The following is a 12,893-nucleotide window of genomic DNA, read 5'->3' as shown; positions in this document are numbered from 1 at the left end:
GATTAACTATGTGCATGCTATGCTGTATTGAGGTACCAGGGAAACTTAATGCAATGTTAAGGCTATAAGGCAATGCTCTTCTACCAACTTATATTATGATGACAGCAAGTCTATCGTTAGATAACAGCATCTATGTTCACTTATTTTTAATTTCAGCTATCAATTCATGCATTTCTTGGTAATCTTTTATAGGGAATGACATGGCAGCTATTTAGAAGCGTAGAAATAATATTTTTACTGTGACGGCAAAGGAACTATCTAGATAATCATCTATCATAACTATATGCTTATTTATAATTATGGTTGAGGCTTTTTAGTTATTGAAGTAGGATGAACTCTGAAAAAATTCCTGGCATTCTTTCTTACTAAATAGTCACAGAGACAGCGTTGATAAATGGGATATATTATCGATTGGATTTCAAAGGGATTGCTTTAATGCACATGTTAATTACAAAGAATACCTCTTAGTTAATAGAAAGAGAACAAGAAAGAAAAAATTATTGAAGGAATATATATGCATTCATAACTCATAAGACTATTTTTATATTATTTAACATCTTAAAAATATTCTGTGATCGATAGCACTCTCCCCTCTGCTACCGAAAAAATCGGTACATTATCCAATCCATAGCGGTTCCTTATAACCGCCTGGCAATTTGCAAGATGGACAATAACATCCTAAGTGTATCATCCAATTATGGTGGCCTTTGTATTATATATATACATCTCCAAGCGGTTTTTCGCATCGCCCATTTCGTTCATATGCCACAACCTATATCATCCATGCTACTTCCCGTAATTGCAAGTTATCCAGTTTCGTCGCATCGGCCTCTCCTCAACTAACAATCAAGTTTATCCGCATACTATATGTACACAACATCAGCCATTTTTTGCTCGCACTAACATAAGTAAGTATCAGAAGGACAGGTCAATTTGATTATATTACATGCACTTCTCTCTCGAAAAAGAAAGAGTATAATCGAAAAAAAAAATATGAAATAATATGATAACCACAGGACGTATTACTGTATATGTAACTTTTGCTTTACCGCTCCTCTTTCGTCGGGACCAAGATGTGCTAGTTCCATCTGTTCATCAAACTCTAGTAGTTTCAGATCTTTTATTATTTCTCTTATCTTTCCGTCGCCAAATCTAATTTCATCGAAGTACGGAGTGCATAAACATTGTAAAGAGTGGTATCTTTGAGTAGGGTCATACTTGAAAGTATTCGATAGGAAATCCACCGTTACTTCGTCTTCTTTCTTGAAGACTTTAGCTAATGGGATTGGTTTGATTTGAGGGAACTTGTGTTCCATGTAATTAGGGTTCATCACGCAAATTTCTTGTTTCGTAGGGGTACCCAAGATTTTAATAATCTCTACTAGTTGGTCAATGCCGCTCTCACCTGGGAACATCGGTTGACCCAAGAGCAATTCCGCCATCACGCAACCGCTTGACCATATATCTATTTGATTTGTGTAGTTAGTGGCTCCGAATATCAGTTCTGGCGCTCTGTAGTATCTCGAGCAGATGTACGATACGTTCGGCTCTGTAGGTTTCAACTGCTTGGCGCTACCAAAATCACATAGTCGCAAACACCAGGAGTTCGGGTCTACCAGCAGGTTCTGTGGTTTTATATCTCTGTGGCATACGTTAGCTGTATGATGCAAGTAGTTTAGTGCTTTAAAGAGCTGGTACATGTAGATTTTTATCTCTAATCTGGGCATTGGTGTCCGCTGATGCACAAAGTGGCGCAGCCTCTGGTAGAGGGATTGGGGCATGTAATCGAGTATCAAGTTGAGGAAAACGTCCTCTCTCTCGTCTATTTCGTAGAAGTAGTATTTGAGGTCGATGATGTTCCTGTGCTGCAGCATCTTCATGATCTCCAGTTCTCTGTTCTTGAACCGCTTGTCCTGGAGAACTTTCTTTATCGCAACTTTCTCATTGGTCTCCTGTATCACAGTAGTGAACACTACACCAAACGACCCGTGGCCCACCACCTCGGTTGCCGGAAACGATATCGTAATCGGCTCGCTGCTCTTGGCGGCACCATTAACAACCTCGTGCCCATAGTACACCTGCTTCTTGACAATCTCGGGCCCAGTAAGCTTCTCGATATTCATCTGTTAATGTCTCGTAGCTTTTTTCCAAATAATGTACAGGCGGCGTAATGCTCTCTAGTTCCTTATCCTTATCCTTATCCTTATCCTGATCCTGATCCTTTTATCGTTCAAGTACTGGCACAGACCATTCCAATTCAATTCCAATTCGAATGCTAAGTCGACTCGATCCGTTCTGTTGGGAAAGAAATTTTCCCACAAAAGGATGCTTGCAGTTTAAATACTTTGGACCTTATTTGGACCAGAAAAGTCTGTGGGGGGGGGAGGATCGGGTCCACGAAGGGATGCTGAAGGGATGTCAATGGATTTCTTAAGCTTTAGAGTAGGGAAGGGGAGGGGCCGTTAGAGCAAGGGCAGTTAGCCAGATGTAGTAGAGCCAGAGCCAGTAGTGGAAGTAGTGGAAGGGGATGAAAGGCGAAGGAAGGGGGGGCAGAGAGACAAATGCCGACGCAAAACAAGGACATTTACATACGGGGGAGGAGAAACTAAGAATATTAAATCGGGACAATTCAAAATGCCCAATATAAGTACGTAGAGGCCCAGACTGTGGGAAGGACAAATCATCCTCCTTTTTTGTCGGGCTGGGCGAAGGATCTGTGCTGACTTACAAGTTCGAGAGACAATTGAAGAGGAAAGAGATCGACACCCACCAGAGAGATTGTGCAGTGGGAAGTCAAGGCGAGATAGCGGGGGTCAGAATAGTAAGGGGGGGGGAAGACACGAGAAAATAGGGATCGTGGATGGGGATATGCGGTGTACACGGTGGCAGGCGGGAGGGCACACATTTTCCGTACTGCAGTATTACTGTGTGTTCCGGGTAAGTATGAGGTATGGGGTCTGATGTATGTTGCCTGGTGGTGGGAGGCAGGGGAGAAGGGGGCTAGAGGGGCATACGGAAGTGCTGTGGTACGTTATAGCACGCAGTGTGACTCTATAGTGATTGGCTCGTTGCTCTATACTCATGGCGAAGTAGCAATTCGGGACTCGGTTTCCGAAGTGAGCTTGTTGAGACTATTAGTGGAAGTGAAGGCGAATAGAATATATGACATAATTTTTTTGACGTTAAGTTAAAGGACTAGAAAGAATGTGAAACACGAACACAGACATGTACATAACGGAGATATATAGTAATTACAGATCTACAACTTCATAACTTGGTTTGCCCGGACACGAAGTCCTTTCCTTTGTTCACGTTCTTCTCTAGCTCTTGGATGGCGATCTTGACCATCTCTTTCTCCTTTGGCGAGATGCTGTCTAGGATGCTCTTGTCCACGCGCGTCACACGGCCGTCCTCTAGCACTACGGGTAGTGCAAAGTACTCACAACGCACGCTGGCGTCCCTTATGCCGGCCAAGTTCTTCAGTTTCTCCTGTACTTCCTTACCGTTGGACAGTCCCGGTAGATAGACGTATGTGGACGAGATGGTGACGTTCTTGCGGTCGCTGGTGCGGTTCACACGCTTGCGGTGCTCGTCACGGCGGTGGACGCTCTGTAGGACCTCATTGACAAACTTGGAACCCGCAAGGGCCATGCTCAATGTTGCGGATCCGCTGCCGTCTTTGGCCTTGGCCTTCACAACTTCGTCACCACCGTACTGGACCCTGTTGATGAACTCGTCGTATTTGTTGGTCTTTTCCAGTGTCCTGGTCATCATGTGGTTGAAAACCAAGGGGACAATGGTCTCTCCAGAATGACCACCGATGACACCTACATATTTGTACATCTTGCTCTTGTCATAAGTCCTCTCACCTGCAATACCGCCAATTTCCTTGGCCTCGTGCGTGTTCAGGTACTCTGCAAGGAACGTCTCCGCACGTACAAGGTCCAGGGTAGTGACACCCATGACGTTGCCTGCTTGGAATACCCCACATCTCTTCAGGGTCTCCACGGCAACAGGGATCAGACTGTTTACTGGGTTGGAGATGATCAGTAACCTGGCATTTGGACAATGCTTGGCAACATTGGAGACAAGGTTCTTCACAATACCAGCATTCAACTTGAACAGGTCATCTCTAGTGATCCCTGGACGTCTAGGAACACCGGCTGGGATAACCACCACGGCAGCACCTTTCAACGCCTGGCCTATGTCATCCGTACTGTACCCAACACAATCAGCATTGGTGTTGATATGCGAAAGATCAGTAGCAACACCCTCAGCGAGCTTGATATCATAGAGAGCCAGCTCAGATATCATTGTGTTCAACTTCAACAACAGCGACAATGGCTGCCCGACACCACCAGATGCGCCCAGAACTGCAACTTTTACCATTTTCCAACCTATTTCTGTATCAATATTATTGTACCTTCTGCGCAATACAAACACAACAGATTCAGAGCAAGAAACTCACCACCAATTGCCCAGTCTGAACCCACTTGTCCTTTATATAGAAGCCTGAAATTTGCTCCAAGTGCTTCAGTGTCAATGTAAAATGGTAGCCCTACTTCTAGCACACAACACAGAAAAACCCGCACACCCCTCATCAATAGAGAGTGCGATTGCTCATTTTCCTCTAAAAACGGACTCTTCCCAACTCCCCCCCCCACCCGGGCTAAGCTCATCACAATCCACCCCTCCATGCTCCTCCCGCTTCTTCTCTCTTTCCTTCCCTGTGCGATACTGCCCGCGCGCGGTTTTAACATCCCTATGAGAAACTAAACCCGACAAAGGGTCCAACCCTCCCGTCTTCAGTGTGCCCTCATCTCACTTGATATCAGAAGGGAAGGGGAGGGGTTCCAGAGAAGCTAACCCTAATCTTTTGCAGTTGGTAATTTCATTTAGGGTAATTTTAAATGGAAACCCTAATTATTGGGGGGGGGGGGGGGGTGTACACACAGAACAAAGAGGTATGACTTCTTTCCGTAAGAGGTGTTGTCAGCTGATATGTTCTTTTGAACAACTGGTTTATATGATTTCTAAAGATATACATTATAATGAGTACTGAGAGGAGGCTAATGTTCCGACACGCTATCTCTAGGTATCTGATCCAATAGTAAAATAGTTGGAGTCGATGTTCTGGTCCAAATCAAATTCTCTGACTATATCTGTGGGGACATCTAGAACAAGTGGTACCCGGCGGTCTAAGGGTGCTTGGATCCTTCTGTATCTCATGTACAGGTTTCCGTATGGGACAGTGAATTTCTTGGTTAATTTTCTGTAAAATAAGCCACAAGCGTTACACAGCGTTCTACTGCCATAGGGTCCTCTTCTCCACTCTGGTGTGTCTGATTCTCCACAGTGATGGCATCTTAAAGTGATTTCTACTGTAACTTTTTCACTGGAGGAAGATGTTGTGTTTGACTTGGCTTCATATTGCCTCCTTTTTGTCAAATTTTCTTTACTTGGTTTTGTTACTTTTCCGGTCGTTCTTATAGAGGATTTATCGCATTTTGATTGGATTTTTGCATCAGCAGCGCTCTGGTCCTTCTTTGTCACCCGATTTTCTCTACTGGTTACCTTACTTTTGTATTGGGATCGTTCATTCTTGGATGGCTTATCAGTCGCATTATCAGCACATTGTTCGACATGCGAGATGTGATCTTGGTGAGAAACTAGATTTTCTTGCTTTTTGCTGTTCGGATTTTCTGCCTTAGATATATCTGTACGAGAATCTTCACCTTCTGTCTCTGAACCTTGCAATCCTACGCTAATTTTAGTGGATGTGTCTCGAGTAAGATTGGGTGAGCCAAGCCTTGGTAAATTAAAAGTCTTGGCATTTAGATCTCTTGAGTATACGGACTTCTTTCTCTTTTGAATATAAGCTTTTCGACCATTTCCTTTATCGATATTGTCAACTACGTCAGTTCCTTCATAAGTAAAATTTGAATATTCTGTGCTTAGGATATCTCTAGATTGGTTTTGTTGAGGCGGCTTAGAATCTAATGCTCGTTGCTGATAAGAATCTGAGTCATCATTATTCTTGGCCATGTATCTTTGTGCTAGAGGCCCTATTTCGTTTGAAACTCTAGAGCTTCCTATCTTAGTTTCTCCCATACTCTTAATTTCATTACTAGTACTTCTATTCTCAATAATATTTATTTGCTGATAAACATTATCTTGATATTGATTATGTGTGCACCTTGGCAAAGGCTTACCGAGATATGTTTGTGGAATGAAACCGGATGGCTCAGGTAAATTGCGGCTTTGATAAAAAGTTTCATCGATGGATTGGTTACGAGGAAATGGTAATGTGGGTAATGTCGAGCGATGCATCGACTGAGGTCTTATTCCACTTGGGTCCGATAAATTTGGTCTGTGAAAATAGGGAGGTTGTAGTAAAACCCTCCTGTTATATGGATCTTGTCTAGAGTGTATTGCAGGAATCATTGTATTTTTTTGTAGTATCTTTCCATAAGGAGATCGTATTAGTGGGTATGATGACATTGAACGTATATTAGAAGGTCTGGCTTTATATGTGTTTATTGATCCATCTCCGTTAGCCCTGAAAAAAGCACCACTATTTGCTGTATTTCCAGGTGGAAACTTATAGTCATTCAAACTATTTTTATAAGCTCCACCACTACTATGAAATTGACCTTTACCTTCCAAATTATTTGGTTCAAATTTATTTGGTGCGCTATCAATTTCGGTGTCATTTAAGGTCGTAACTAGTCCTGAACGCCTTCTTTTTGTGGATTTATAGCTATCCTCATGACCAGTTGTTGAATATTTCAAATTCGTATTATTATCAAAAATTTTGACCAGTTCTTGTTGCAGCTCTTTAACCTTTCTTATTGTTTCTATCAATTCTATTTTTATCGTCTCATATCTTAAATTTTGGTTATTGGTCCCATAAATATTCCCAGAATTATTTTCAATACCATACCTCTCCAATCTGGATACTAAGCTCTTAAGTCTATTACTAACATCCTCTCCTACTGATTTAATGTCTGATGTATTGATTCTAGTTTCAGAAATGTCATCATTGAAATACTGTTCATCACTTTTCTCTGTGGGACTTGACAATAAAGAATCTGTACCCCAAGATGGTTTTGGACCATGCTGATTCCCTCTAAATGATTCATAATAAGCAGGTAATGTATTATTAAGATCAATTTCATGATCATAGGGATGTGAGGGTGGTTGGTAAGGAATTTCACTGGCAGCTCCAATAGGCGCCGAACGTTGAAATTGTTCTGCGGCTCTATTTTGTCCAGTGAAATACTGTGGTACGTTTGCACGTGAGTTATTAGGAGGTTTATATTCACTGTATTTCTGGGTTAAGTAGGACCTGTCTTGAATCTCACTGTTCATCATATCTGGTGGTCCCGAAACTAATACAATTCTTTCATTGTTGTTCAATACAGAAGGATTCAGCTTTCCCGCTATTCGTTTTTTTATAAAGACTCTAGGAATATCGCTGGGGTTCTGCAATTTGACTTTGATTTTATTTGTTTGCAAACCAATTTCCTCTCGAAGCTCTTGCACCGGTGTATGCGTTACTTCATTAATAATTCTCATTGTTTAAAAATTAGGATAGGCGTGTTCTAAGAAACTGTAATCCACACTTGAGATTACAGTAAAAAAAAAAAATTCCGGTCTCTATGTTTCAACACTAGCGCCAATGTTCGGTATGTAAAAAAAGCACCACAAAAACAAAGATTAGTGGTTGGACCGATACAGTTACAGAGCCATTTATGTACAATTATATTTTTAATCAGGAATTTAAAATACTTGATAGCCTCCACACCCATACATAACTTATGTGGTTGAAGGTAAATCTATGACACTTAATATCCTATTTCAATTTAAGAAGTCATTAAAAATAGGGAAAAAAGGGAATTTTTCCTGTTTTGATAGTAATGTGCAATTACTTATTTTATTCTTACTGTCAGATTTAATAATTTGATCATTCAAATCTTATATTCATCATTTACCATCTGTCATTCCTCTCTCGACAATCTTTAGTAGGAGAAATAAGTAGGTAGCAGAAAAGTCAACGATTACTACGGTTAAACTAATGATCAGCCCACAGATACTTTATTAGAATAGCTCAACCTAAATGACAGTGGAGCATTAATAGGTAAGTTACTCGAGAAATCTTTTTAAGGTGAATTTTCCCAACCTGGACTTATTATCGTTATTTTCATTTTTATTATGGCTCTGCAATGACGTGATCTTGCAGCCTTAAATTTAAATATAATTTTGAAGATAATACAAAAATTAGTTAGTAATGGTATTTATTCTAATCTATTAGGTCCTACCCTCTGCTGAATTTAAATAGACACTTTACAAAGTCTTATATCGGGACAGACTGACTATCTGTTCCTCTGCAAAATTTCCACCAGTGTAAAACAATGTAATATTGTTCTGTAGTACATAAGTTCCTACGTGAATTAATGTGGTACATTGACAAAAACCAATAATATACATAAAATTAAGAATTATGTAGTAAATGAAAAAAAAATTACTAAAAATGTACCTATCTTACAAGTGAAGGTTTTAAGATTGCTACCATATTTGTTCTATTGAAAAAAAAGTTAAATAATGTGTAGTAATTTCACCTCGAATGCTTCAAAAAAATTTAAAAATGCCTTAAAAACCCCTTAGATAAAGTCATAGTCAGACTCAACTTCATCATCATCATAATACTCGTCTTCTGATTCATCGACAAGTTGTTCGAAGTTGACCTTATAACGTAGAAGAGCACCAATACCACCAAAACCAGTAACGAATTGGGAACCTTCTTGAGACTTATCAGTGATGAATTCTAGAGCAGCACCGAAGTTCTTGTAATTTTCAGCTAACCATTCAATTAGAGGTTGTTCAGTAACAACTTCCATTTCTTGGCCGGTCGCTTTGTCCACAGCGTATGACTTATCCTTGGCCTTTGGCTCAGCGAATCTAATAACTTCATTGTCCTCTGAATCCTTGAAAGTGTATCTAATAGTCTCTAAGTTTTCGAAAACAATCAACTTTTCCACAGCACCTAGGTCAAGAGCTTTCAAGGTGTCGTCAATACCGTAACAGAACTTACCAGTATCTTGGGAGATCTCGTCGAAATATTCATCCAGCAGTTTCTTTTCTTGCACGAACTTAACGTTGGCCAAAGCATCAGCGGACAATTCAATGGCTTGGTTGAAACCGTTTTCACCACCGTAGGAGATATCCACGATTTGAACAACTTTAGCGGCCAATCTTTGGTCAAATAGTTCAGATTTAGCCAAGTCGGTCTTGAAATCTGCGGAACCTGCCAAGATTAAACCCTTTACGTTAACTTTATCGTTAGTGATGAAGTTCTGTACTGCGACTTCAGCGACTTTTCTAACGTAGTTATGTCTCTTTTCTTCTCTCAAACGGGCGAAACGGACGGCAGATTGACCACCTCTACCGTGCTTCTTTGGCAAGTCGACAGTAAACTTATGTAGAACGGATCTAGTGTTACCTTGCAGCAGACCGAACAGAGCACCTTGACCATCCATGACAATGAAACCAAACTTGTCATCAGCCTCTAACAGTTCAGACAGCACTTCAGTGTGGAACTTGTTGTCACACAGGTATAGAGATGTGTTGATAGGCTTGTATGGCTCAATGTCAAATGTAACCTTCTTTTCCTTACCATCTTCTGTAATAATGTCACCACAGTACAACACAAGACCATTTGGTGGCAAACTGTTGTAAAGCTTCAACTTCTGTTGTGTAGATGTAATGGCAGACAACACAGATAGACGATTCACACGAGACTTGATGTTAGAAGCAGTACCATATTCTTCAGTCAACATTTTCTGCACTAGCGGAATTTGACCCTTTGGTGGGATAACCAAAGAAATCATAGAAGTACCATTACCTCTGGCCTGCTCCAAAGACCTAACTAGCTTCTTCACCTTCCAGATTTCAATATTCTTCTCAGCGTCAGTATCCATGATTTATAAAAACTGCTTGTATCCTCTTGCTAGCTGTACTATATTGCTTAAATGTAAAACAGAAATAAACCCAATTGATAAAATAGAAACCTGGGAATAACAGCAACTTTTAAAGTGTATATTATGGGTGATGAGCTTTCCAAAAATTTTTCAGCATCTCTTCTCGAAAAGAGATAGTGAGAGCCGAGAAAACAAAAACTTTTTCAGAAACGTTGGTGGTGATTGTCATTTGGTAGACACCCAGTTCTCAAAACCTCGAAACATTGCTTGCGAAGTGGGCAGTACTATGGGGTGAGGAGGCAATCGATCTATAGCGCTGTGTATATGACCACAGCATATTTCTTTGGAGTGGTGATGATGTATAATTGGGGAGAGCATCTTCAACTGCACCTTTTATATTAGTTATAAAGAATTACAACCCGAGGGTGATTATTATTTGTTGGAAGATGTGGATGAGAGTGAACCGGATGCTGGGAAATGTGTCTGTGAGGCAGTTTTCCAATGTCAGGTTGGTTGCTCAGGAGTATAGTATGCGTGTGCAGCAAGCTCGCAATAGAATTGTACCCAAATCACTGACTTTCTACTCTGCGAACCCGTTACATGAGGAGAAGATATCGCGACTTGAGAGTCTTTTGAAGAAGTATGCTTTACCTTCCAGTCAGAAACTGCCCGGAGCTGATATTTCTGCCGAGGAGAATTTGAAGCAGAACCCTAGACCTTCGTGGATTTCGTTTTCGGATTATGCGCTGATTGGTGGTGGTACTAGACTGAAGCCGCGTCATTACGAACATTTTATTCAACTGTTGAACAAGTTAAATAATATTGACCCTCAACTTGTCAACACAGAGATCAAGAATGAACTTTCTAAATATATTAAGAAGTCGAGTATTCAATCCCAGAAAACGCAACAAAAGGAGTTAGACGAGTTTGGTAGAAGTGTCGCCATCGGTAAGAGGAAAGCAGCCACGGCCAAAGTCTACCTTGTTAGAGGAGAAGGTAAGATTCTAGTCAACGGTAGACAACTCAATGACTATTTCCTCAAGATGAAAGACAGAGAATCCATTGCTTATCCTTTACAAGTGGTTGACTCATTAGGGAAATATAATGTGTTTGCAACATGCCGAGGAGGTGGACCTACGGGACAAGCTGAAGCCATAATGCATGCCATTGCCAAGGCCCTCCTTGTATTCAATCCTTTGTTGAAGCCCAGACTGAGGAAAGCCGGAGTTATTACCAGAGACTACAGACACGTTGAGAGAAAGAAACCAGGTAAGAAGAAGGCCAGAAAGATGCCTACTTGGGTCAAGAGATGAAGCTCCCTACTCATTATATTTATTCCTTAAGACTATCCTTGTACTTCTTGGTTCGTCTCCACTTCATAAAACAATTTGAAGTTAAAACCTAACCTGTATAAAGACATGTATATAATAATCAAGAATTATAACGAGCTCATAATCGCCAGAGCTAAACCCTAAATATCCAAAAATTAAGCATATTCTGATAACTACACATATCTCTTTCATAATATCAGTTATGCAGCAATGATTACCTTATTGGGTCATCTAATGAGTACTTCTTTTATGATGTACTTTTATAATTATAAAGATCATCAATCATGTCATTAATAATAAAAGGTTTGCTCAGACGAGTTCGCAGGAAGGCCTCTCAGTACCGAAAACTTTTCCTGAACTTCCTATCAGAAGTCGATGAGTAGCCTCAGCATTTCATAAATAAAAAAATTAAATAGGATTATACAGGAGTATTGGGTTTGACACAATTATACTCATCTATTATTGCCTCGTCAATAGTTCAAGTTAAGCCAGCTATTGAACTCGTTGGATACTGAACAGAAATAAAAGCGGGCTTGTCTTTTCTTATATCATTATTGATCGTCATGCACTTGGAGCCTATTGAATTGAATAGGAGGACTGTCAGCGAGATAGCAGGTTCTATATCTATTGCCTGTTGGGTAGTTGTATTTGCGCCACAGATATATGAGAATTTTCGAAGAAAATCAAGTGATGGACTTTCACTGATGTTTATAATTCTATGGCTGATTGGAGATATCTTTAATATCGTGGGTGCAATAATGCAAAACTTGCTGCCCACTATGATTATTCTTGCAGCATACTATACTGTTGCTGATATCATACTATGGTTTCAGTGCATATGGTATAACAAAAATAATGCCAACAAAAAGCCCTCCCTGAATAGGACTAACAACACAACACATATAAACTCTACAAACATTCAAAGCAAGATTACTTCAAACTCGGAAAATGACACAAACGATGGAGATATTGTTGAGAATACTACTGAATGTGAGCCTATGTTAACTGGAGATTCTATCGAACATCATTCCAGTGCTATGAGAAGGCATGCTGATACTCCAACAAAAACACCGGAAATGGAAGATATAGAGAGTAGAACTACTAAGGCTAAGAAGAAAGAAAACTATATTAATGATCTTTTTATAGTTACTGTCGTCATGTTTGCTGGGTTTCTATCGTGGTATATATCCTACTGTAACAATACAGATAGCAGGAAGTCGCCCAAGACACCACCCTCTCTTGGTGATTCAGAAAAGATGAATATCTTAGCCCAAATATTCGGGTACCTAAGTGCGGTTCTCTATCTAGGATCGCGTATACCTCAAATATTACTGAACTTCAAAAGAAAGTCTTGTGAAGGTGTGTCACTACTGTTTTTCTTATTTGCATGTTTGGGGAACATAAATTTCATTTTGTCCGTTTTAGCGGTGTCGGTAAGCAAAAAATATCTTTTGGTTAATGCTTCATGGCTAATTGGAAGCGCAGGTACTCTTTTGCTTGATATGACTATATTTGCCCAATTCTTTATCTACACTCATAGCAAAGATTCATGATTATCGTGAAAAGTTTTGATCAAAATACA

The 12,893-nt window shown here is 40.2% G+C and overlaps 6 protein-coding genes across 6 annotated transcripts; 2 read left to right on the top strand and 4 right to left on the bottom strand.

Annotated features, from left to right (window-relative positions):
- Positions 1–1,022: 1,022 nt before the first annotated feature.
- On the bottom strand, positions 1,023–2,123 carry MRK1 (putative serine/threonine protein kinase MRK1; the record flags this gene model as incomplete). The annotated part of the gene is made up of 1 exon (XM_449073.1): positions 1,023–2,123. One exon carries the CDS (start codon positions 2,121–2,123, stop codon positions 1,023–1,025), a length of 1,101 nt encoding a protein of 366 aa, XP_449073.1.
- Positions 2,124–3,267: 1,144 nt separating this feature from the next.
- On the bottom strand, positions 3,268–4,389 carry MDH3 (malate dehydrogenase MDH3; the record flags this gene model as incomplete). The annotated part of the gene is made up of 1 exon (XM_449072.1): positions 3,268–4,389. One exon carries the CDS (start codon positions 4,387–4,389, stop codon positions 3,268–3,270), a length of 1,122 nt encoding a protein of 373 aa, XP_449072.1.
- A 702-nt stretch (positions 4,390–5,091) lies between these two features.
- GVI51_L06655 (GATA-type transcription factor) lies at positions 5,092–7,578 on the bottom strand (the record flags this gene model as incomplete). Its single annotated transcript, XM_449071.1, has 1 exon — positions 5,092–7,578. The coding sequence occupies one exon, from the start codon at positions 7,576–7,578 to the stop codon at positions 5,092–5,094; it is 2,487 nt and encodes an 828-aa protein (XP_449071.1).
- A 1,085-nt stretch (positions 7,579–8,663) lies between these two features.
- On the bottom strand, positions 8,664–9,980 carry SUP45 (translation termination factor eRF1; the record flags this gene model as incomplete). Its single annotated transcript, XM_449070.1, has 1 exon — positions 8,664–9,980. One exon carries the CDS (start codon positions 9,978–9,980, stop codon positions 8,664–8,666), a length of 1,317 nt encoding a protein of 438 aa, XP_449070.1.
- Positions 9,981–10,426: 446 nt separating this feature from the next.
- MRPS9 (mitochondrial 37S ribosomal protein uS9m) lies at positions 10,427–11,293 on the top strand (the record flags this gene model as incomplete). The annotated part of the gene is made up of 1 exon (XM_449069.1): positions 10,427–11,293. The coding sequence occupies one exon, from the start codon at positions 10,427–10,429 to the stop codon at positions 11,291–11,293; it is 867 nt and encodes a 288-aa protein (XP_449069.1).
- A 581-nt stretch (positions 11,294–11,874) lies between these two features.
- GVI51_L06589 (PQ-loop repeat-containing protein) lies at positions 11,875–12,864 on the top strand (the record flags this gene model as incomplete). Its single annotated transcript, XM_449068.1, has 1 exon — positions 11,875–12,864. The coding sequence occupies one exon, from the start codon at positions 11,875–11,877 to the stop codon at positions 12,862–12,864; it is 990 nt and encodes a 329-aa protein (XP_449068.1).
- Between the last annotated feature and the right edge of the window lie 29 nt (positions 12,865–12,893).

The sequence above is a fragment of the Nakaseomyces glabratus genome, chromosome L (genome assembly GCF_010111755.1).
Source record: "Nakaseomyces glabratus chromosome L, complete sequence".
In the NCBI taxonomy this organism is placed as follows: Eukaryota; Fungi; Ascomycota; class Saccharomycetes; order Saccharomycetales; family Saccharomycetaceae; genus Nakaseomyces; species Nakaseomyces glabratus.
Note: the sequence above shows the minus strand (reverse complement) of the source record. Positions and strands in the feature narration are given on the sequence as shown.